General features: G+C 45.6%; 1 protein-coding gene across 2 annotated transcripts in view; it reads right to left on the bottom strand.

The window, feature by feature from the left end:
- The window catches only part of PTPN21 (protein tyrosine phosphatase non-receptor type 21), a 438,348-nt gene that overhangs the window by 309,740 nt on the left and 103,743 nt on the right, over positions 1 to 24,865 (bottom strand). For both annotated transcript variants that reach the window (XM_085626579.1, XM_085626580.1), the window contains exon 3: positions 5,913 to 6,082. In XM_085626579.1, coding sequence (XP_085482705.1) covers positions 5,913 to 6,082 — 170 coding nt within the window. The remainder of the gene's footprint in view (positions 1 to 5,912; positions 6,083 to 24,865) is intronic.

Raw genomic sequence — 24,865 nt, 5'->3', positions numbered from 1 at the left:
GTATTTGAGAATCCTTATTAGACTTATTAGAAGGGGTTGTATTTTGTTTTTCAACTGTTATTTTATACAGATTTGTAATTTTATGCGTAGCATTTAGCTTTGCATGTGTTTAAAGTACTTTGTAGATCCAGCAAAACAGCTTTAGCTGTCTACAGAGGTCTTGTAAAAAATAAATAAGTGAAAAAAATTCCCTCTCCCTCCCCCTCCCCCTCCCCCTCCCCCTCCTAGCCTTTTTCAGCCATTGGTCTGTGTGTCATTCTCATTCTGTATTTCACCCTTAAAATACATGGCATGGGGCTTGTGTGCCAGTTTTTTGTTTTTGGAGCAACTTGTAGCCCTGATACCATGCTACCAGCCACTGGGTCATTGCTCATTTCTTCAGCAGTAAGTCTGAAATTGCGGTCTGGTTTGCCAAATTTTGTTGCATTAAAATAATAAAATATGTGGCACAAAAAAGCAACGTTTGCAGTATTTTTGTGACTAGCACTAAATGTGCCTTTCACAAACATACTGTGGCCCAGAAGTAGAACCATCACACCAGGACTGCACAGCAGGAGAAAGCTGGGAAGAGGGATGTTTGGTACAACAGTGGGTGCAGATTTCAGTATCAAAACTGTGCTCCCTACGGCACCACCATGCCATCTTGCTTCCAAGCATGAAATACGTAGTGCTGGAGGTAGCTATTGCTTTCCTCTCTCCCCCTTTTTAGGTCTTGCCTAGGCAGCGCATGCGCTGTCTTATCGAGAGATGGTGTATACAGTATAGTGGGGGAAGCTCCACCCATTTTCAACCTCTTTGATTTGCCGAATTCCTAAATGCTGCAATCTGATTGGTTTTCCTCAACTCAATCCCGCCTCCTGACAGCCATGTCGTCATTTGTCTCCTTCCATAGCTATCGGTCCCTTCACTTTTAAAACTGTTTTGTTCCCCTGCCTCACCCCGTTCCCTCCCGCAGTCCAAAACTTTTCTGCCCACCACAACCTCCCCACCCACTCCCGTTCCTGCCTTCTTGGAAGACCGCAGTCTTATTTACAATGCAATAGGGCTCGCGTAAATACAAGTCCTATTGGATTTGTAAATGCTTTTTTCCCCCTCTGATTGACTGGCTGCATTCGCACTCTATTCTGCCTGACCTAGACTGTCGCATGCGCGCGATGCTATACATCGTACGCATGCGCGCCAAAAGTTTAACTCTGCCTCTTGTTTTTCCTTTTCAATGCTCCGCGGCGAGCCCGTGCTCCGAGGGCGATTTCCCCAGGCATGTTGACTTACTTACTGAGGGGAGGCCAGTCTCCATGCTGTGAAGGTCTGAGAGTGTATCAGCCTTTGTTGAAGTGTGTGTGAGGGTACTGCTAGTCGGCACATTGTGCGCAGGTAGGATCCGCGTGTTTGTTACTGCCGGCTGGGTGTGGTGTGTGGGGAAAGTCACTTGTCTTAGACGGTAGTATGCGCCTCCTGGATGTGAGGGTCTGAGGGCGGTGCCGTGCAAACCTGCATGACACTGTGCAAGTTTTTGTGAGGGAAGCGCTGCAGAAGCAGTTTGAATGTCGCGAGGCCGCAGTGGCGGCTTTACCCTGCGAGCTGGCTGAGGTGCCAGCTTATATTTTATGTGTGAGGGTCGGTGAGGGCAGTGCGAAGTTACCAGACCCTCTGCTTTTCGTGTCTCCTCTTGTATTGTTCTCTGCGGTGATGGGGAGGGGAGGAGTGTAGAGTGCCTGGGAAACGGGAGGGGGAGGAGGACAGGCACAACCTGAGCGCACACACAGCCACCATGGGCTTACACTGACTGAGGTTTAGAGCAGCCGGAGGAGCACAGGAGCCAGGCACCGGCAAGCGGATTCCAATCTGGCCAGGGGAGAACCACCACACACAGCCTGGTCACAGAGAGGAGCGCAGCACCGTTAGGAGCCGGCATCAGCGGTGCGGGAGCGGGTCTCGCTGCACCGGGAGCGCTGCTTTCAGCGGCAGCGACTCTGCGGGCAGAACAGGGGGCTCAGGACGCCGCATCATCACCGGGCAGACTCTGCTGCTTACTGCAGCCGGATCATCGGGGGCTGGGAGGACGCCCGCGAGTGGCGCATCATGTGCGGGGCAGCGCGGGGCTCCCCGCGGTGGAGGACACCGCTCATCACCCGAGCTCGGCGGCTCTTAGCAGCCGCCCTCCTTTTGCAGTAGGGCCACCATAGGGCGCCCCTCGAGTCGCCCCGCTAGGGGGGGCTAGGCGGGAGGCAGCGTGGTGTCCTACTTGAGGGGGCTCTCCCCATCCCGGGCCGGCATGGAGCCCCTCGCATGGTGAGTATTGTGGGCTTCAGGGAGGGAGGGGGGGTAGATGCTCGGGGGAAGCGGTGTGTAGTTTGAAGGGTGGCAGGGTACATACCCTAGATCCGGTTACTAAAAGCCCAGAAAGATGCAGAGCACCTTAGCACAAAGTTAAAAGTTCCATTAGAATAGGACCGACAATCTTGCGAAGTGCATTTATTTCTTTTAACGTTAGACCAGTGGGTTAAGCGCCTACTTGTTTGTTAAGCTTGCACCCGTCACAGGCTGGTAAGCAAGTGCACTTTTTGCCGAAAATGTAAGTATGGCGGCATGGTGTAGGCGGGGCCTCTGGTGTCTTTGTGAGCGGCCAGTCCGATTTGCTCAGGCTCAATGGTATGCAGTGCAAACATAATACATTTAATTAGAGAGTACTTCTCAGAAACAAGCAGGTGCTCTGGTACAGAGTACCTGCACTTCGATTTTTCCAATGCAAGCACTGGTAGTCTGTATTGGTTAAGTGATGTGGTGAGATTCAACTTGGCCCCTTAACTTCAGAGCGTTGCCTATTGCCCAAACTGTGATCCCGATTGCTCAACAGATGGTAGTACCCAAAGGCCAAATGGAACTGCAACTGATAAGCAATAGGCCCTTGCTGGATATGCAGAACACTGATGCAGCCACTAATAAGACTTATGAACCTTCCACCATGTACCAGCCCTTATGTTGTGATACTAACTGGCATCCAATTACTGAGGCATAACCAGACGGAATCAGGGGACACATATCTTAATAAAGTTACCTATTGGTTATCTAAGAACAGAGGGTTCAGAATCACTTTAGCATTCTCTAGATTCCAGTACATATAAATTGTCTTCCATGAGCACCCGTAGACAATAATATTTTTTTCAAATCTTGTATTTTCAGTGATATAACCACCGAAGGGCCTGATTTTATATTAAAAACAGAGCTTTGGACTATACCATTTTCCGCTGAAAGGCAATATTTCTCTCCATGTGTTCCCATACCTGGCGTGTCACGTAGTTTGGTGCTTACTTTCGCTCCATGTTAAAGAACAGTAGATGTTTCAATACCCAGGCTAATGTGCTGCATAGCTAAATACATATAAGGTCCCAAAGGCGAGACTGATTGCATTGCAAATGCTTGTTAAATTAAGGTGTGAGGAGGGTGGAGGAGGCTAAAGCAATAGCTCCCACGAGCACCATGCATTCCACACTGCAAATGGTGTGTGATGGTGGTGCAGATAGAAGCACTGGACAGGGGAAATGAGAAAAGTGGGTTTTGGGCAGGAAAAAGGGTGCCACGAAGAGAGGAGGGGCTCGAGAAAAGAAATGGTGGCGTGAGGACAACTGTATTGTGCATGCATTTATAGTGGGTTGACGAATGGGGTGGAAAATAAGTGATGAGGACGGGGAAAAGGAGGCAAACAAGCGTGGTAGTGGTGGGGGAGGGTGCGAGAATAATCTGTCCAGGACTGAATGGGCAGTTTACAAAAGATGGAGAGGATGGAGGGAGTAGACAATCATGGAGGAGTCCAAGAGTTTGCTAAAGTAGGCTGGGACCTTAATATGTCTGTCTCCTGCACTAGTTTCCTCCTTGCTGTGCATGTTTAAGCGCTTCCTGGAGGTGTGCTCTCCCTCTTCAAGACACTTCTAGGCATTCAGCCAAGTGAGAGATAGACAACACTGCTCTCCTGCCCACCCTACTTTTATTGACCCAGCACAGCAGTACTGGGTCAATTAAAAGAAGGTAGAAACAAGGGATTACTTAAGATTTTGTAACTACTTTTGTAAAAATTGCAGGATTTTTTTACAAGAGAGACAATTTCACATTGTTTTGCAAATCAAAAAACCCTGGGATGACTGAACAGTGCACCTTACCCTAAGTGTCTTCTGTTCTAAGCCGAGTAAAGACAGGGGGAAATCTGGAAGGGTATCAGGATATTGTCCATAGTGTGTTGTCGTTTCACTGTACCAAAATAACCATTACATTTAGAAGTAACATTTCAGCCATCTTGGAGTGTCAGAGAAAGTATTCACAATATGCAACACAATTTCAAGATCGCCGCTTTTCCCTAATTGCAAAGGCATGCCAACCAAATTTATGCAGTAAAATTCTTCGCGTTTTGTTCTTTTAATCCATTTTAAATATGCTTTCTGAGTATTATGGATGGGAATGTGCCTCATGGGAACAGTCCAGCCCGAAATGCAAAAGCCAGGTCTTCCCTGAACCGGAAACAAGCATCCTGGGACCGGTTTCTGTTCCCATTAGGCACAGGGTCAAGACTGATTTGCATATAGCTGTGTCTGAACTGGGGTGGCAAAGTGAGCTAAAGAACGATGATGGATTTAACCCATATCTGTGACTGGGGGTGAGTGTCTGAAAAGTTTCATCGCTCCGTTCATCATCTCCTTGTTTTTGCACTTTCTATTATATGCCAGACCTTCTGGCATTGGCAATGCTTGTACCAAATGTTATGATGCCGGGGAGGAAATAATTAGCACGGTTGCAGTGATAATGGGATGCATTCTCTCCTTAGAGTTTTGGTGTTTATATAATGAACGCCCTGCTGCAATCACCATACTGTCCAAGCCTCCCTATAGGGTTTATAGTTTAAATAAAACATAGGGGTGAAACCTCCCTATTTCAAAAGAGAGGACTAACGAACAATGCTTAAGCTATTTTGTAATATTTCTTATTCGCAAGCTGGCTTCAAATGTTACATACTAAGAGTGGAACCCCTGCCACATATGGGAAAACATGTTGGGACACATTCACAACTCGGTTTGCTTTTTACTGTAACTTAGCTACATAAAAAAAAATACATTTATGATTCTAGATTTTTCATCCTACTAAAAAGGAATCAGGGTACATTGAAGGTTAAGAGTGTAGCATGACATCACAAAACCCACAAGTATATCAACTTCCATTATTATAAATTTTACAGTTGGGAAGGGAAGAAGGTATCAAGTAGGTTGGCCAAACATGGATTACCCACAAAATGCCTGTGACAACTCTCAATTATTAGAATAGCCTCTTATATATACCCTGTTATTCTGGAAATAGTTTGGAGTAACTGACTCCATGGTGGGAATGCAAAGCCCCACATTTCACGGGAGTGCAGAGACAGAGGTTACAAAAAAGAAAGAAAAACAGTGTAATGTGAATTGATAATAGAATTAGTCAGATTGTCCACTCGGGACAATTCATCTGACTTGAATATAGAGGTGGAAGTACATTGCTCCCAGAAATTTACAGTTGTAAATTACTATGAGCACTTTGTAAATCCCATAAAGGTCAGAATTGTACCCCAAATGTAGGAATTAACTTAGGAAAGTACATTACCAACATTACGTTAAAAAGTGAAAGAAAAGGATATAAAAAAATATTTTTAAATGTATGTTTACTGGGTGGTTAGGTCACAGCTCAAATGGCCAATCCTAGAAAAAACATGCTCATTCGCACCACACATAGCAAGAGATCCATCTCTAGAATCCTTCCTTTCAGTAAAATGTAAGAGTGTTTGCGAACAGCTGTTCGGGAGAAATGTTTTATCTTTTGACCCAAGTGTCGGTAACAAATAGCAAACATTTGTATTCCGTACAAAGAAATAACACAGTACCTGTTGTGCTCACCTGGTAATTTCCTGCTGAAGCTGGGAAACAGAAGGCACATAAAACACCACCCCAAAATACACCGTGGGCTCCACCGCATACTTGTCCAGCTGCTTTTTCAGGGGTTTATCTAAATCCACCCAGCGCCGCAGGTTCTGCTTGTTGCAATACCACAAACTGAAGTAGGTAACCTAAAGCAAAAAGGAAGAAAGATGAAGAAAGATATATACATCATTAGGCTATATCAGGCAGCACTCCACCACTAATAAATTATCAAGTCGGGCAACATCATAACTAGTGTATGAACAATTTAGATACGTACGCCACTACTATACATTCAAGAATGGCAATGCTAACAACTGTGTTAACAGGAGATTGGCAGATGAGTCCTTAGTGCACGTTCAAACCAGGCCTCGATTAATAGCATGGATCAAGACAACAATCATCCCCTGAACGACAACAATAAGCACTGCTAGGGCTGGAATGTCCCCTGCATGGTAAACAAGTATCTACCCGTGCCATGAGTTTCCGACTGCAAGTGAAACATGTATCATGAATTGTTTGGCCCTTGTGTCACACTAATCTAGTATGGGCCCAGAGGCCTATGCCTGTCCCTAAAAATGCAAAGTCCAGGACCTAATCTGTGACCTGGAGGGGCGCAACAAGTAAGCCCTTGGAGTAAGCAGTGGACATCCCCTGGATGAATCCTATGAAGTGGTGTCAGCAGAACACCAGGTTTCTGAATCTACAGTGTGACCAGACCCTACCTTTTTCCTATCAGTGACCACTATGGACCGCTTTTTAGTAAAGTTCCGCTGAGATGTGTAAACCAGAATATTGAGCTTAAAATGTATGTGCATGTTGAATGCATGTAAGCGCAGTGAGTGTCACTTGTATGGTAGTAGCACTGTGTGTGTTGGGCGAGTCAGAGCATTGGAGGTAGTGGGATCCATTTTGGATGACCCTGGTTTAGCATGGCACAAGATGTGATGAGGACCTCCTCCACACTACAGTGGAAGTGTTTTGCTTCACTCCTGTGGCTCCCAGGTGAAGATCCAGACCCAGAAAGTGAGAAGGATAGAGACAGGACTACATTTAGAAATTCCATGAAAGCCTTGTTAGCAATGGACTACTGATTAATTCTTCCTGACCACTGCTATTTGGTAGGTGGTATAGGTGAGGGATGGTACTGCAGTTACTAATGACAGTCACATGCAGAGATCTCACACTTCATTGTGCCTGTATTTTGAATAATCCTGCTTGGAGCCAGAGCAATTGCTACCTTCGGTGCAAGAGAGCAATTTGCCCAAAAGCTGGGTCTGGAGAGCAGCCTGGAATTGATATTTGAGAGAGACCCAACACAAACCAGTTCTGAAACTTTAGACACAGGATCCACCTGTCCTATTTGGAAAAGGGCATTAAAGTGCGATCCAAACCAACCCACATTGTCCCACTCCCAAGTTATTCTTGAACAAGAAAGGGAGCGCTCCACAGAGTACTCAAGGAGCTGCTGTGCAACCAGAACTGGTGTCTCTCAGACAGTCATTCTCCCAGAGATGAAGGGACATATCCTGAAGTCATAACTTTCTACTGGAGAAGCTGACGATTTGCCTAAAGAGCCTAGAAACCTGTGGCCTGCTGAGAGGGGTAAGGAGTGTGCATGAACCTTCTGGAGGGCAGTTAGTCCAGAAGATGTCCAGTATTTGTGACAACTTGCTCCCCGCGTTCTCGTGTTCACCACCAGGGGACTGAACTGTGGGACTCTCCAGTGTTCTAATAAGCTTCCAGAACCTCCCCTTCATGTACATAGTGACTTCCAGCCATTTGGACACTATTTGGGAATTGACATCCATTCCCAATCCATACCGGGTTTTGTAGAAGAAATCCTGCTCATGCCTGAAACTCCATTACCTGCTGACTGCTTCGTCTCCACCCCTGAAGGCCACGGGTGTGTGGAGGAATTCAGCTCACCCGTGGCTGGCTGCTGCTAGCCTGCTCACACCTGATGCATGTAATTACTGTGAGCTCTTTTAAGCCCCAGCTCCCTTCAGTCCAGGGTTGGTCATTGAAGCTGTGTACCAGTGAGACCGACCCTTGTTTCCAGTGTTTGCTGAGCTTTTGATATCCTTCTTTCCAGGGTTTCCTGAGCTGTAGTTAGTCCTTGTTCCTGAACTGCAGCAGTTTTCCTTGTTCCTGAATTAGCATTGCCTGCAGTGCTACCTTGACTCCTGATCCTTAGCATTTCTTGTTCCTGAGCTACAGCAGTTTCCCTTGTTCCTGAACTTGCACTGCCTGCAGTGCTAGCTTGGCTTTTGAGTTTTTGCTAAATTCTTGTCTTGCTCCAGCACAGCATTCAGTACTACTTTGTTTTCTTGACTCCTGATCCAGCCCTATTCGAGTATACCCTTGCAGCCTCCCCTTCAGTATATCCTTTTCCAGTCCCTGCTTTTCTTCCCATTTCCTTGGTTACCGTTCCTAGTTTGCGGTCTTTCTATTCTGCTGTATTGCTTCTATTACCTTGTAAGTTTGTTACCTGCTTTCTGCCTAGTGTGCCCTGTGATTTCCTTCCTTTCCTGTTAAGCACTCCTCCTTGCTAGCTCCTTGTCTATTGTCCTTAGTTCTACCCCCTTTCTGTTACTGCCTTGCGTGTTCCTGTTTGATCGCCAGGATCTGTGGGCACAGCAGACTACCTAGATGGTGTTTCTTGTTCACTGTGAGTATGGTCTTTGAGTTACATTTATAACATCACCATAGGTATAAGCTTCACAGACCCTGCCTTCGCATGCAGATCCTACATGTGGGTATTTGCAATCAGTATCTGTAACAACAATTGTGGGTGAGAAACTTACTGAGCTTCAGTTTTTACTTTTTGGAGCTCCTGATTGCTTTCCCCACACTCCCGTTATTGTTAATGTTGTTTTATATATGTGTATTGCACATCCGTCCTGGGTGTAGTGATTCTGATTGCTGACCTGCCTCATGAGTGCCTGTCCTTCCTGAGTCTTAGCCCTCTTGTTCCTTCGTGCAGGCTTCCCCTTAGATTGGATCCCTTTTTTAGGTCTCGTCTGACCCAGCGCATGCGCTGGTCTGGCGAGACTTATAGAGAGGGCTCCAAAAAGTGCTGCCAGGCAGCCTAGAGCTACAGTGCATGTGCGCGGGCACGCGCGCCGCGATTACTTTCACTTTCGCTGCCGCACGGCCGCTTTGATGTTTGATCGCGATCACATAGCCAACAGGTCTCGCTTTTGGGACCTTATAAGTATTTAGCTATGCAACTGTTGCATGGCTAAACACTTATAAGTTCCCAAAGGCGAGACCTATTGGCTATGCCAATGCTTGTCTCCTCTGACTCTATGTGATCCTGGGCAGCGGTGTACTCCTCTTTCTGTGTACGTTTTCTCTCCAGTTCCCAGTCCTTGCCCAAGTAACTGACTTTGTCCCAGACAGTCCCAGACAGTCCCGGACAGTTTTTTCCCAGTATGAGGAGCACCTAGAGAAAGATTGCAACCCAATAGAGAGAACGAGGAGTGACCGTGCTATGAGGAGTTCCCCCCTTAATCTCTCTGTGCAGTTCACAAATTAGATTAATCTAAACTACACACAAGCACGTATTCCTATGCTTCCCGGCAGCCTGCCAAGGCTCCAAAAACTGGTGGTTCTGCTGCCAACAGACAGAGGAAAGGTGAATTGTCGCCAACACAGATTCCTGTTTTCCACTGTCAATTGATTAAAGTCTCTTTGCATCAGCCTTTACCGAAGACAAGTACTGACGTGTAGTTCGGCTCAGAGTCCGTCCCGCTGACCCTGTTACAAGCAAGGTTGCACTGTGGTCTCTAGAAAAGAAGAATTATTGCTATGTGAAAAAGAATACAACCTGTATCCACTGCACTGCACAGCCCCAGCTGCCAAGCCGCTAAACCACCGGGCTTAGTCTGAACCCAAGAACGAAAGACAGGATGCCGCCATACCCACTTGCCCATTTGCCTTAAAATTGTTATTTTAAAAAGGATTGAAGAAAACCTTGAACTGCGTTGCTGTTGAAATAGAGATAATTTTTACGCCATCTGCACCGTAGTCTAATCCTATAAAGAGTACTGGGGATTTTAATAGCAGGATCTTGACCCCAAGGGAAGAGAGACCGATTGCCGGAAAAGAGAGGTGTGTAGCACCTCACTGTTAGAATGAAACTTATGACAACCCTGTATAACTTACTCGTCTAATTGTACAGTATTAACTTCTGCTGTGAGATTAAAGATTTTCTTTTTACACAAAAGGTACATACTGGGCTGGTCATTATGTTAATTTGACTGTTGGGTGGCTAGTGGAGTCTGTAACTGTTCGCCCTCATTACCTTGAGACTCAAGAGTGGAAGGCGGGGTACTTAGCCAAGTTTGTACAGCCATAGTAGGGTAGACCCCAGGACACCAAAGGCAAACATTCTCACCAACCACATTTAGGGCCCAGTAGCCCCTGCTCACGCCACAACGGGGTCTGACAGGCACCTTCACCAATAAACTAGGAAAACTTGAGTCCTATTCACCACCACAGTACTATAGAGAAGATACCTGCAAAACATGTGGATGATTATTCCTGGCATATGTTCCACTGGTCTATGATCAAGGCGGGTCTCTCCACTAAGGCAGTGCAAGACCAAGGCAAACAAGTTAGCCACCCATTTAAGAACAAGGGAGTCACATGGCCATCAGTACATGATCATCGCAGTAACCAATAACATTAGTGTAATCATGATCTGCAACCCCAGCACACATTTTCAAGTCACCACTAATGTATGATCCTTCAAGCCATGTGCATCACTAGGCAGGATCAAGTTTGGTACTTGCACTAACCATTACATTTTCAAGTTTGTAGTACCTCCACCGTTAGTATATATATATGCAGCGCCTCCAGTCGTGATCCATAATCCAGCAGTGGTCTAGCACTAGTGAATGACAAATAAAGACGCCTTTTAGCCAGAACTAGCATATGAGCTAGCCAGGCACATGCACCACCAGTGCATGTCCACAACCATCACTTTCACCATTAGCTTACAAGCCAGATTGATACATTTTAGTCTAACCCAAAACCAGACAACCACATCACTATTGTATGATCAATACAAGCACCAACACCAGTGCATGTCCAAATCAGGCCCACATATCAGTGTATTTTGATCATCACAATAGTGATAGTAATACTGTATGAGGAATGTAGTTAAGACAACAATTAGTGTTTGACTAGGATGCAACCCTGTGCAATATAAAACGTTCTATGGACATTACTGAACGGTTTTCCATTCTACTTCTATTTCATTTTCTATCCATAGATACAGGACAAAAAGGAAAACCGATGATTGTGCAGGACTTGCAGTTTTTATGGTGGTTGGGTAAACGAAGGATAAAGAGGCTTCTGGTTATCCTGATTTGCTGTTGAATGTGAATACAATTCATCAGATGGTGACCAAGGGCCACAGGGACTCTACTCTGGGCTTCAGATATGTCGAAGTGTTGGTTGTGCCTCTGGGATGGGGAAGCAGTTTTTAAAAAGCGTATTTTTTTTCCAATGTGCAACCTCTCTATTATCTACCCTCCAAAGGAATTGATAATAGGCAGTCTCTATACTTACAATGACTTCTTCAGGAACAGGGCACCTGTTTCGCACCAGCCATGCCCTTCTCCTACTAGGCCATAAAAAGACGGCAGTGTGTGCTCCAGGGTTCTAGCCTATGCTCATTTCACAAACTGTGGTCACTACCAAGTGTCTCCTCCCATTCATAAAACAAGATTTGATGAATTCCTGGTCACGCTACAAATAAAATGCTGCTTCCATCCTGGCACTGAAATGCATTCATAAAACAAGATTTCATTCATTCCTGGTCACGTTACAAATAAAATGCTGCTTCCATCCTGGCACTGAAATGCATTCATAAAACAAGATTTGATTAATTCCTGGTCACGCTACAAATAAAATGCTGCTTCCATCCTGGCACTGAAATGCATTCATAAAACAAGATATCATTAATTTCTGGTCATGCCACAAATAAAATGCTGCTTCCATCCTGGCACTGAAATGCATTCATAAAACAAGATATCATTAATTTCTGGTCACGTTACAAATAAAATGCTGCTTCCATCCTGGCACTGAAATGCATTCATAAAACAAGATTTGATTAATTTCTGGTCATGCCACAAATAAAATGCTGCTTCCATCCTGGCACTGAAATGCATTCATAAAACAAGATATCATTAATTTCTGGTCATGCCACAAATAAAATGCTGCTTCCATCCTGGCACTGAAATGCATTCATAAAACAAGATATCATTAATTTCTGGTCATGCCACAAATAAAATGCTGCTTCCATCCTGGCACTGAAAGGATTTCCGACTAACCAAGCCGTCACCTTTCTACCTATCCACAGGGTTGGTACCTCCAAAAAGATGCCCTGTAGAAAGTCTTTGCATCAACATGGCATGTTTATGTTGCATCTTAAAAGCTTAGGCAATGAGTGCAGTATATTAACTATTATTTCAATGTGTCTATTGTGCTGGCCGTGCATAACAATCCCATACTGCAATAACAGCATGCATTACAACTAAGGGAAGTTATTAAATGGAGGAACACTTCGAGTCACAAAAACATCCGAAGAGGAGGCCTTAAACGTAAGCTCCAATAAGTCTGGTCTATCCTTCCGGGACTGAACAATTAACATGCGCCCAAGTTATGCACGGTTTTCTGCAGGTGAGATAATCGACAACCATTCTAATAAGAAAATATATTTACTTACAATCATTACTCTAGGTAAAGTTACACAGCGATGGCAAGGAGGTACTGCTCATTCACAGTGATTTAAATCTCCCCACAATTTCATATGTACAAAGTGATGGGTGTTAACCTTTAGTGCCAGACAGAAAAGCCTCAATGATGGCTGGAAAGGGGAGTACCAGTGAGTCGCTCAGAGGAGTCGGTGGCATTTCAGGATGCTTACCTACTATGTGCTACAGTTGGAAGTTCGAGGTTTTTTCCCCTGGATCAACAGGGCAAAGGATTGTGGAGAAGGTGATCCCGAGGTGCGTAACCAGCACAGAGGGCTTTGTTTAGAAAGAACAGACAAGAATAGATAGACAGAGAGTGCGAGTTTGGCGACAGCCAGTTGTATAAATTGATCTTGGAAAAGAGAAAGGTAAAAGCAACAGAATGTGCTCCCCAAAATATGCGAGAAAGAGTAAAAGACAAAATTAAATGATTATGGTGAAACAAAACCTAGTTTATACCCCAATCCAACGATGTATTTATTCTGGAAGCGTTCTTTTAATTTCCAGAATAGGGTTAACACCTGTACAATGGTAAACAAAGAAAGTAAAGGACATCGAAACAGGAAACGGTTTAAAAATATAGATTCCTTCAGGTGCTAAAGCAGTGCGGCGACTTTTAGGAAGGGGGAAGTGGGTCTACGGAATAGGAGGACTTCATATGCCACTTTGTAGCTTGGGCCTTTGTCGCAATGTTTACACTGTTTAAAATGTGGTTATAGACCAACTAGCATCTGAATCGGCAGGCCAAAAACAACACAGGGAGTTGCCCCTTTGCAGAAAACGTGCACCGGTTCTCTTTCTCATTATGGTGTCTTGGTGATTGATGTGAGGAGAGTTTGGAACAGCTCACACTGCAGCTGGGAGTGCGGCTCTTAAAACAGGCATTGCTCAGAGACCGATTATCACCAAGAATCACTGAGCCGTGCAAGCACCATCATTTACAAGCTCATGTCTACTCACGTTATTTACAGAATGCGAATTTCGGCTCGTACACGGACGTTCTCACACAGTAAATATGTCAGGAATGTCTGTGTGAGCAAGTAAGTCCATAATGGAGCATGGATGGGGCAGTTGGGAGCTTTTCATGGTGAGGACACTTGTCAGAGTTCAACAACCACAAATTCACAAATGTGTGCGCATCACCACTTTGAAAGCTGTAGGGACTTTACCAACTATACAACGATCAGTGATTTACTCCACATAGACAGATAGAAAGTCAGTTTATTTGTGAAGGAGGTTTAGTACAGGCACCGCAACTGCATTTTAGATCCCTTGCATCTTTTAAAGTATGTCGTAATACCACGTGCATTCAAACAAACACTCTACAGCCACAGGTTTAATTCAGGCAATCCCCCCCTTTAAGGGCAAAAGAATTTGCGGACAAGACTGAAGTGCGTGCTCTTGTGTCAACATGATGCAAAAATCAGATCGATGCAAAACGCATGAAGCAAAAGTTCGGGTCTGGCAAACAACAGGAACACTGCACAGCACACTACCGCATACGACACCCCCGATCTGCTCCACGGGTCAGCAAAATGAACCCAAAGCTCAGAACCATGCGCCACACTAACCAACATCCTACATTCTCCCCAGCCTGCGTCAACTCCAAAACTATACAACAGTCCAGTCACCCAAACGGGCCAAGAGACCATAGCAGTGGCAGACGAGTAACATACAAATATCAGGAGAAAAATCATTTGTACAATGAAAACGTTTGCCATCATAGAACTAAGCTAAATAACCTTCGGTCTAAAACTATATGAAATCTGCTTCAAGTTGACAGCGATTCTATTCTTAACCTAGTGGCCTCTTACCATTTAGGCAGCATGGAAAGCCATGCAACTCTTACCCAAATTGCCAACTTTCTGCACTTAAGATGGCTCACCATCGCACTGTATCCTTTTTGTTCCATATCGGGATTCTTAGCACACATTATAGGGAAGAAGACCAGTTGGATAGGAATAATTCCTGAGCAGAAGGCATATACCATGGAATTTGAAATATGTCGGCATTAACAGATTTGATTTGGTGACACAAAATTGTGTAAACAAATCACTAGCCAAATGCAGTGATGTTAATGTTATGTTAATGTTAATGTTAATGTTAAAATGGTACTTGTAGAGCGCAAGGCTACTCAAAAAGAGTGTCCCGGCGCTTTTATTTAAGGTGAACTACAAAATGGAGACACAGCATATTAAAAGAGAAAAAGAAGAAGTAACACATTCAAAAGGAGAAGCAACCATCAAAGCAGGACCTACTGAATAAACAGCCAGGATTTAAGATCCTTTCTAAAGGCAAGTAAGCTAGTGGCTCCCCGCAATTTGAGAGGCAAAGAGTTCCACAACTGTGGCGCCAGTAGACCAAAGGAACGACCTCCCAAGCGCACTCTCCTTACTCGCGGGACGGAAGCCAAAAACAGATGTTCTGATCTCAGAGAACGCGCCGGTCGATAGAAAGCAATTCTCTTTTGGAGATACTTAGCTCCCGTCGCATGGAGAGCCTTAAATGTCAAAGTCAGAGCCTTAAAGGCAATCCGCTTGCGGATTGGAAGCCAGTGCAGGGTCTGGAGTAAGCCCGCAGCACTGACACGTCTGTTCAGGCCAAAAATAGCTCTCGCCGCAGCATTCTGCACAATTTGAAGCCGCTGTAGCAGGTAGTCTGGCAGGCCCAGGTACAGAACGTTGGAATAATCTAACCTGGAACCTATCAGAGCCTGCACAGTCAGCCTCCTGTGCTCCTCCGATAAAAGGGGAAGAAACCTCCGTAGCATCTTCAGGAGGCCGAAGCAGATGCCCGACACCCCCAAGATCTGCGACTTCATAGTCAGCCCATTGTCCATCTTAACCCCCAAGTTCTTAGCCAATTGGGATGAGCATATAGGGGGGAACATATTGGCAGGCCACCAAGCCTGCCAGTCTGGCTCCGAGTCGCACCCAAAGAAAAGTACCTCGGACTTATCGGAATTGCACTTGAGGCTGTTCAGTTGGAACCATTGAAACACAGCCCCAAGGCAATCCCGGATACTCTTCCCATCAAAGTCTCCTCCTCTCTTACACGAGAAGAGGAGCTGGGTGTCGTCTGCATAGGATACGATCCGGGCCCCAAGCGACTCCGCCAACGCCGCCAGAGGGGTCATGAAGATATTAAAAAGGGTCGGGCTCAAGATAGAGCCCTGAGGGACCTCGACTCCCAGAGGCGGCATCTCGGCGGAATCAGGCGAGGCCCAGACCGTTTGCCGGCGGCCCGTTAGGAAGGAAGAAAACCAACTAAGCACCGTCCCCCGCAGTCCAATCTCATAGAGTCTTAAGAGAAGACCATCATGGGGGACGGTGTCAAAGGCCGCCGACAGATCCAGCATCACCAGCATGACTTTGCCCCCAGTGTCCAGAACCCCTTTAATGGTTTCTGAGACCTCGAGGAGCGCAGTCTCCGTGCTAAGATTTGGACGAAAACCCGACTGAGTGGCATGCAAAATCTCATTCGACTCTAGAAAGTTGGACAGCACCGTCTGCACGTGCTTTTCGACAACTTTCGTAAGAGCCGGCAGCAGGGAGATAGGCCTATAGTTGACTGGGGCATTTGGATCCAGACCAGGCTTTTTAAGCAGCGGGATGACCATTGCTTGCTTCCAAGCCTGCGGAACCACTCCCTGACTCAGCGAGAGATTCAGTAACGGGTTAGCCAATGGGTTGACCACCTCGGCCAGTTTTGCCAGAATCTTAGCAGGGCATGGATCCAAGGGCGAGCCCGATTTCAAATTGCCCAGAAGTGCTAAAGAGGCGGGCGCAGGTAAGGGTGGAAATATGTCCAGCGTCAAACCTGGCAGAGCAGAGGACGATCGAATAGCCCCAGAATTAATTCGCTCCACGGAAACAGTTAATTGGAAAGAATCCTGTATGTGTTGGATCTTGCTAGTAAAGAAACCAGCGAGATCAGAGGCCCAAGAATCAGAGGGTCTCTCTTCAGAGATGTTAGTCCGTGGGGAAATAAATTCTTTAACTATGGAAAAGATCTCCTTACAGGAGTTTGAGGCAGCCTCTACCCTCTCTGCCAGGTAGGCTTTCTTGCTCAGGCGGATATCTCGATGGTACTCCTTAACCAAGCTCTTATAAGTCAGCTTAGCATCCGAGTCATATTTTACTCGCCAGGCTCTTTCTGCTACCTTGCATTGCTGCCGCCTAGCCGACAATGCTACGGAAAACCAAGGGGCGGAGACTCGTTTAGGAGTAAGACGAGGAGCCAGTTCCGGGGCCAAATCATTAAGCCTGTCAGAAAGCCAAGCCTGTAAGGACTCCAGATCCTTCGACAGGTCGCCAGAGCGCAGTGAGCACTTTAGTAGGGACATAAGGTGATCTTTAGAAATCATGGATGCGATTGTAACATGTTTATATGTTTTTCGGTTGTTTTTTGGCATCCATCTTTAAAGTCTTTGTTTCTAACTGATCTGACCTGGTGATATAAAATTGTTTCACAAATAACTAGTCATATGCATTGAGCAATTCAGTAGGAACACTTGGTCGTTTCTAGATGTCACGGATGAATGAGATTTTAAAAGGTTGATAAATCATTCATGGCTTCCGTTTTACAGCAAATGAATTTGTATAGCTAAACTTATTTTGTAAAGTGATGTTTTAATGTATCAAATTTGTGGGTTTTAATGTTTTTATATTGTATGGCTTATATTAATAAGCTGAAACAATAAATCGCTACTACTAATAAAATAGGATTGGAATTCCTTATGACTTGCAGAGCTTTTTCCTATACAGAAACCATTTTTATTACCATCAGTTTATTACATTTCGACAATTGCCCACTTGAGCAATTACAATCCTAAAGGTGCCAAACAGAAGGTTGTGAACGATAGGAAAGCCCTTGATTTGTGGCAGGCTACTAACGTAGGTAGTTTCTCAAGTATTTTGTTAGGTTTTTATTCTTATAAAATACATATTTAAAACAAATTTCATTTTAAAGAAAGGCATAACGGTTGGTTCTAATGGTGTACTATTAAACACACTACGTAGCCTGGGGACAAACACATTTCTCCCAGACACACAAAAGCAGAACTTTTCATATTCTTGATTCACTTTTTTGCCCTTGATTAGAGACCCATAAAGTAGAAATGCCAACTTATTTGTAAATGAGCTATACATAAGCTGGCACATTAAAAATGCTCTCTTGTGGATGGAAGCAAATTCATTTATGGGTGCAGCTGCTTTTACTGTAGCAGTTTGAGATCATTATATAATTGGAATGGAGGTGGGTTAGTATCACACTGCCTATGAGCACAAGGAGACATTACAATGAATAGGGAGCTAATTGAAATTAGCAGGAAGGCACACCAACAACAAAAAAAAAAAAGACACCAATACAAAGGTCATCTTTGGTAATACCACATAAAGGATATTGTAGGTGCCAGGGCAAGCAATCACCATTGATTAGAACATTATTTCATGGATGTAAGAAGCGAGGTAACAAGCGCAGAGTCTGTAAGAAACGAGGTAACAAGCGCAGAGTGTGCTGACCAAAGAAGCGGAGGGTTCTTATAATTCCAACAAACAATGAGTGCCGCTCGCAGCTGAAACTTTGGTTGCATTCCCACGGACTACTGCGGTGTGGGACTGCGAGGACCAGCAGTCCACACCACCTACAGCTGGTTACTCTTCCCGCCCCGCCTCTCTGGTGCATATAACGGCTCGCAGCCCCCGCTTCGCGGGCACCGCTCGCAGCTGAAACTTTGGTTGCATTCCTACGGACTACTGCGGTGTGGGACTGCGAGGACCAGCAGTCCACACCACCTACAGCTGGTTACTCTTCCCGCCCCGCCTTTCCTGAGTTTTACCCCTAACGTCACTATATATACTGACGCGGGACGCGCGCGGGACGTGCTGGGCGAAGCCCGGGCCAAGGGCGGGCCCGTTTGAGCCCGTTCGAGACCAAAGAGACTGGATTGGGCCATCCCCTATGTTCGTTCTCTGAAGCAATAAGTTAAGTATAACAAAAACCTGTTTGAGGTGTCCCTCATGGCAATGGCGGGCGGAACGGGCAGGGGAAGAAGCGTTGTAGGCGGCGTTTCTATGGCAGGTACACTGGACAATTTCATTGTAAGAGCTGCTACCCTCCTTGAACGTGAAATTGATCTTACAGAGCATCGCCTTTCCCTTGACCCGGTTTCCCATAAACGCTCATCATTGGGAAAAATTGCATCGTCTGTTACACCCAAGGTAAACACTAAAACTCTTACCCTATATGATTACATCGTCTCTGATGAAGACAGTAATGATGTGTCTATGGACATAACTACGGAAAGTAAGAGCGGCAAAGAAGGGAGAAGCATCGCTAGGCATTCTACTACTAAAGTAGACCATACGACCGCCCAAACTGAAGGTGTATCCACTCGGGCACAAACATACGTTGTTACTGAGGCTACTACTTCTTCCTCAGTTAAAACCCTAGGAGCTAAACCGAAACAGAAGATTGCCCAGCGAGGAAAAAAGGGCAGTCAACTGAGATTGATGAATTCGAAAAATATAAAATCGTTATCCAAGAACCAATCAAGTGCTGTTGACCAATCCTTGCCCATAGTGTCTGCAGACCCAGTTATTAATCTGGACGAGGGACTTTGCTCCAAAATTGAGGAACTTTTTGCCCTTTCTACTCGCTCTATTCTGGACAGACTGAAGCTCATCGAGGAACGTCTTAAGAAACTCGAACAAATGGCCCTGTCGAACCTTGAACTCAACCAAATGTTAAAGTTAGGATTATCAACAGAGCCTAATGTGCAGCTCTCCTCTGGCAATCAGGTTGCTAAGGCCAAGGGGAAAACTCCTGTACCCTTGGCTCCTACTTCCGAAATTCCGAAGGGATCTCCTAGGGATAAAGGTGTGGATCTATCATGCACTAATATTAACTCAGATGCAAATGGCCCTAAAGATCCACCTATAAGAGTAAACACATCTCTAAGACATAGTGATGTCAACGAAAATTTAAAACGTGGTACGGTCCAGAATTTTAATGAGGCAGAAAATAGATCCGTGCATAATAATAGTAGAGGTTTTCTGCTACCTAGTTTAGATTTGCCGCCAGAATCCTCTCCCTATGTTATCGTATTAGCAGGGGTTCCTGGTTTGGACAATACCGCCATTGAAACATACCACGAACTAAAGAACAAAACAATGCACTGGCTTAATACTAACCGACCACTCCCCCCCTACATACATAGTAACATTTTGTTCGTTCGGAGAGTCAGTTGGGTGGGCAAGGGTAACAAAGACATATCAGGGGATTGCATTGTTGTTCATTTTAAAGATACACAGACCGTAAAATATATTCAGCAGGACCGGCCATTCATGCCATATACAAGAATTCGGCCACTTCCCCGTGGTTATTTTCATGGTGTCAATCCTTACCAACCAAATAATAGCCTTCCTTAGTATTTCTGAGGAAATACGTAATTTGCTTTTAAAACCTCAGAAATCAAGGGAGGCCAGAACGAAGAGGTGGTTTAACAGGGAATGTAGCAAGACTCATGCCTGTTTAATGACACAGTTAAAACGAGACCCTAGGGATATGGCTGAAGTCAGACTCGAAAACACCACCAACTGATCCACACCACCAAGAAAACCGCATTCAAGGAACGACTGGACAACAACGCACACAATAGCAAGGAACTCTTCAACATCATCAAAGAGCTCTCCAACCCCAACGCCGGAAACAACAACATCACCCCATCACAAGACCTCTGCAACTCCCTCGCCTCCTACTTCCACAACAAGATCGCAGACATACACAACAGCTTCATCACACAGCCAACGCACCCCACGACCGCACCTGCACCCCCCACCACCACCCTCCGCGCCTGGACCCCGATCAACACCGAAGAAACCCGACGCACGATGAACTCCATCCACTCCGGATCTCCAACCGACCCCTGCCCGCACCACGTCTTCAACAAGGCCGACGCTGTCATCGCACCCCACCTGCGGGACATCATCAACACCTCCTTCGACACCACTACCTTCCCGGAGAGCTGGAAGCACGCCGAACTCAGCGCTCTACTGAAGAAACCATCAGCGGACCCCACCGAACTCAAAAACTACCGCCCCATCTCGCTCCTCCCGTTTCAGGCCAAAGTCATTGAGAAGACCGTCAACAAGCAGCTGGCCGCCTTCCTCGAGTCGAATGGTTCCCTCGACCGCTCGCAGTCTGGCTTCCTAGCCAACCACAGCACCGAGACCGCCCTCATCGCAGCCACTGATGACATCCGAACCCTGCTCGACAACGGGGAAACAGCGGCCCTCATCCTCTCGGACCTCTCCGCGGCATTCGACACTGTCTGCCACCGCACCCTAGTGCAGCGCCTCTGCAACGTCGGAATCCAAGAGAAGGCACTAGAATGGATCATCTCCTTCCTCGCCAGAAGGACACAGAGAGTCCGCCTCCCCCCGTTCAGATCAGAAGCCACCGAAGTCATCTGCGGCGTTCCTCAAGGCTCCTCGCTCAGCTCCACCCTCTTCAATGTCTACATGAACCCCCTTGCGGCCATCGCACGCCAACACAACCTCAACATCATCTCTTACGCCGACGACACCCAGCTGATCCTCTCCCTCACCAGCGACCCCGCCACCGCCAGAGCCAACCTAAACGAAGGGATGACAGACGTAGCCGAGTGGATGATGAACAGCTGCCTGAAGCTGAACTCAGACAAGACGGAGGTCCTCATCCTGGGCTCCTCGCCCTCCGCCTGGGCAGCGCACCCAAACCAACAGACCACGCACGCAACTTGGGCTTCATCCTGGACTCCTCCCTCTCCATGACCAGACAAGTCAACGCCGTCTCCTCGTCGTGCTTCAACATCCTGCGCATGCTACGTAAGATCTTCCGGTGGATCCCTACCGAGACCAGGAAGACGGTTACCCAGGCCCTCGTCACCAGACGACTGGACTACGGCAACTCCCTCTACACCGGAACCACTGCCAAACTCCAGAAGAGACTCCAGCGGATCCAGAACGCCTCAGCTAGACTCATCCTCGACATCCCCCGACACAGCCACATCTCCGGACACCTGAGAGACCTGCACTGGCTCCCGGTCAACAAGAGAATCACCTTCCGTCTCCTCACCCACGCACACAAAGCCCTACACAACCAAGGCCCAAGATACCTCAACAGCCGCCTCAACTTCTACACTCCCACACGCCAGCTTCGATCGACCAGCCACGCCCTCGCCGCCGTCCCCCGCATCCGAAGAGCCACCACAGGAGGAAGGTCCTTCTCCTACCTGGCCGCCAAGACTTGGAACTCCCTCCCGACCCACCTCCGCCTGACCCAAGACCACCTCGCCTTCAGGAAGCAGCTCAAGACCTGGCTGTTCGAGCAGTAGCGGAACCCCTCCCCAAGCGCCTTGAGACCCTCCGGGTGAGTAGTGCGCTATATAAATGCTTTGATTGATTGATTGAGATTTGCCAGATCTGCATATCAATGTGCACTAAAAAATAGAAAAAAACAGATAAAACAGGAAGCATGGCAGACCTTGCAGGAAGCCTCCCAGACAAAGGATAATATTGCTTTCTGGAGAGCTGTGAATGCTCCCTTTTTTAAAGACAATTCAACAGACACAATTGAAATAGCAATTACGGAAGAGTCTTGGGTGACTTATTTTGGGGAGCTCTATCAAGCAGAAACTGTGGAAGGCTCAGGGAGGGGGCTTAACCTATCAGGACAGGACATTGCTCCATACCCAATAAATGTTGAATTCCTTTTGTAAGATGTCCTGGTAGCTATTGATAGAGTGTGGCAGGGAAGGCCCCGGGCCCCGATGGAATTCCTGTTGACATCTTCAAGGCTAATACTGCTTTGTGGGCCCCGCTTTTAACAAATGTTCTAAACAGCTTTACTAAAGTAGGATTTCCTTCTACTTGGCAGGAAGCAATTGTGGTTCCTATTTTTAAAAAAGGCGACCGAAATGAGCCTAAGTGCTATAGACCGATTTCTTTATTGGACTCGCTCATGAAGATTGCCGGGAGAGTTATACTCAATTAACTGCAATTATGGGTTGAAGATAACAGTATTCTCTCACAGTTTCAATATGGTTTTAGGGAAGGTTTGGGAACAATAGAGCAAGGTCTGAACTTAGCTCTTTTAGTAGCCAAATATGTTGAGGATAAAAATGAAAGCTTATTTCTCACTTTTGTAGATCTAAGCTCGGCCTTCGATTGCCTCAATCACAATAAACTTTGGTCAACAATGCAGGATATGGGAGTAGACCCAAACCTCCTAATTTTTATCAGGGAACTATACCGAGGGGCAGGCGCTCGGGTTCGCTATGGGGATAAGGGGGATTTTACTTCCAAATTTGCCATAGGGAAGGGTGTGAGACAAGGCTGCATATTAGCTCCATTCTTGTTTAATTTATATATTAATTCGGTAGCCTCTCACCTCTTGGAAGAAGAGCAAGATTATCCCAAAATAGGAAATTCCTATATCCCCATTCTTTTATATGCAGATGATGCAGTGATCATGGCTCGGACTCAAGTGGGCCTCCAGAGATGACTCAAAAAGTTCTCAGACTATATGGGCAACAGGGGCCTAAAGATTAACATAAGTAAGACCTTTAACATGTGTTGCACCAAAAAGAAGAACATCACCTGTAAAACCTTTCTATCCAGTTTAAAAATTGATACGGTAAACACTTTTTCTTACTTAGGTATCAATTTTGAAAAAAAGGGTTCTTGGATCGTAGCAGGCGAAACAAGAAAGTTAGCGTTCTCACGAGCAATTGGGGCAGTTAAAAATTTTGCCAATAAGGTGGGAGGACGTCCAGTACCTGCCCTAGTGGACATTTATAAATCTAAATGCGTGACTACGGCGTTATATGGTGCAGGGATTTGGGGGATAGCGAAAAACCACAGTATACAGTCCTGTGAGAATGCTTTCCTTCGCCATCTCCTGGCAGTGCCGGGGTCCACTTCCACTTTTGTATGCCATCAAGAGCTAGGCCTACCTTATATTAAGGACCTTATTAAAGTTGACCCTATTTTATTGTGGCACAAAGTATGGTCCTCTAATGAAACAGGCCTGAATAGGGACATAATCTTGGATTGTTTAGGTCTTGAGGGGGCTTCAAAGATTTCCTGGTTTAAGTACATAAAATTTTTTTGGGCGGCCATGGGTCACCAGGAAGACTTTGATGCACCGGATAGCATGGCAGGGACGTCAAGGAAGAAGCTTAAGAAATTATGTTTGCATTTCCTGGAAGATAAACGGTGTCAGATAGAGAAATGCAAGAGCACTGTCATGGCTAACTGCTTACTCATACAAAATCAAGGCATCCAGCCATACTTGTTGCAAGTGCCCTGCTGCTATTCCCGTATGTTATTGACTCGTTTCAGGGTGGATATCTTTTTTAGATTAGTTACCTTCCCGGAGATGAACTGTTGGTCAAAAGAATTAATTCCCTGCCCATGTGACCTGGTTTCTGCTCAATCCTCCCTTCATTGTATTTTCTTTTGCAAATTTTATTCAGGTCCTAGGAAAGGAATTTTAATCCCTGTTTTAAGAAAGTTTGGCTTGAGACAATGTAGAGTGGCACTGTTAAGATTACAAATGCTAGATGACGATTTGCTCATGTTCTCGGTGTCAATGTTTCTTAAAACCATTATTAGATTTAGGTCCTCAATGAATTAAGCTTTTTATTGTAATTCTTAAATTGTTACTTAAAGGTTAATTATTTATTAACCTCAATGTATTTATCTATGAAATGTTTTAAAGTGTGCTTTTATGGTTTTGATTTTAAAATCGAATAAAGCTATTAGAACTAAACTGAGTATACACATGAAAACTATAAACGCCAATGACGGTGATGCTTTATGAGAAGAAGCAGAGCACGACCACTACTGAGATGAGCATAGATGACGGGTTTGAAAGAAAGGAAAGATACCTATAATGTTTAAAGATGCCTACATTTTTCATTTGACATTGGTATAAATAAATAATAAAGCAACTTGGGACAGCAGCATCTTTGATGACAATTAAGAGCCTTAGTTGTTAAATTTATTGTGAGGTCAAAAGAGAACGCACTAAAGAAACGCTGGTGACTTTAGGTTGAGTGTGGAATTGTTAAAAGTAAACCAGAAAGACCAACCATTGGCATAGCCAATAGGTCTCGCCTTT

This window comes from Triturus cristatus, chromosome 9 (genome assembly GCF_964204655.1).
Source record: "Triturus cristatus chromosome 9, aTriCri1.1, whole genome shotgun sequence".
In the NCBI taxonomy this organism is placed as follows: Eukaryota; Metazoa; Chordata; class Amphibia; order Caudata; family Salamandridae; genus Triturus; species Triturus cristatus.
Note: the sequence above shows the minus strand (reverse complement) of the source record. Positions and strands in the feature narration are given on the sequence as shown.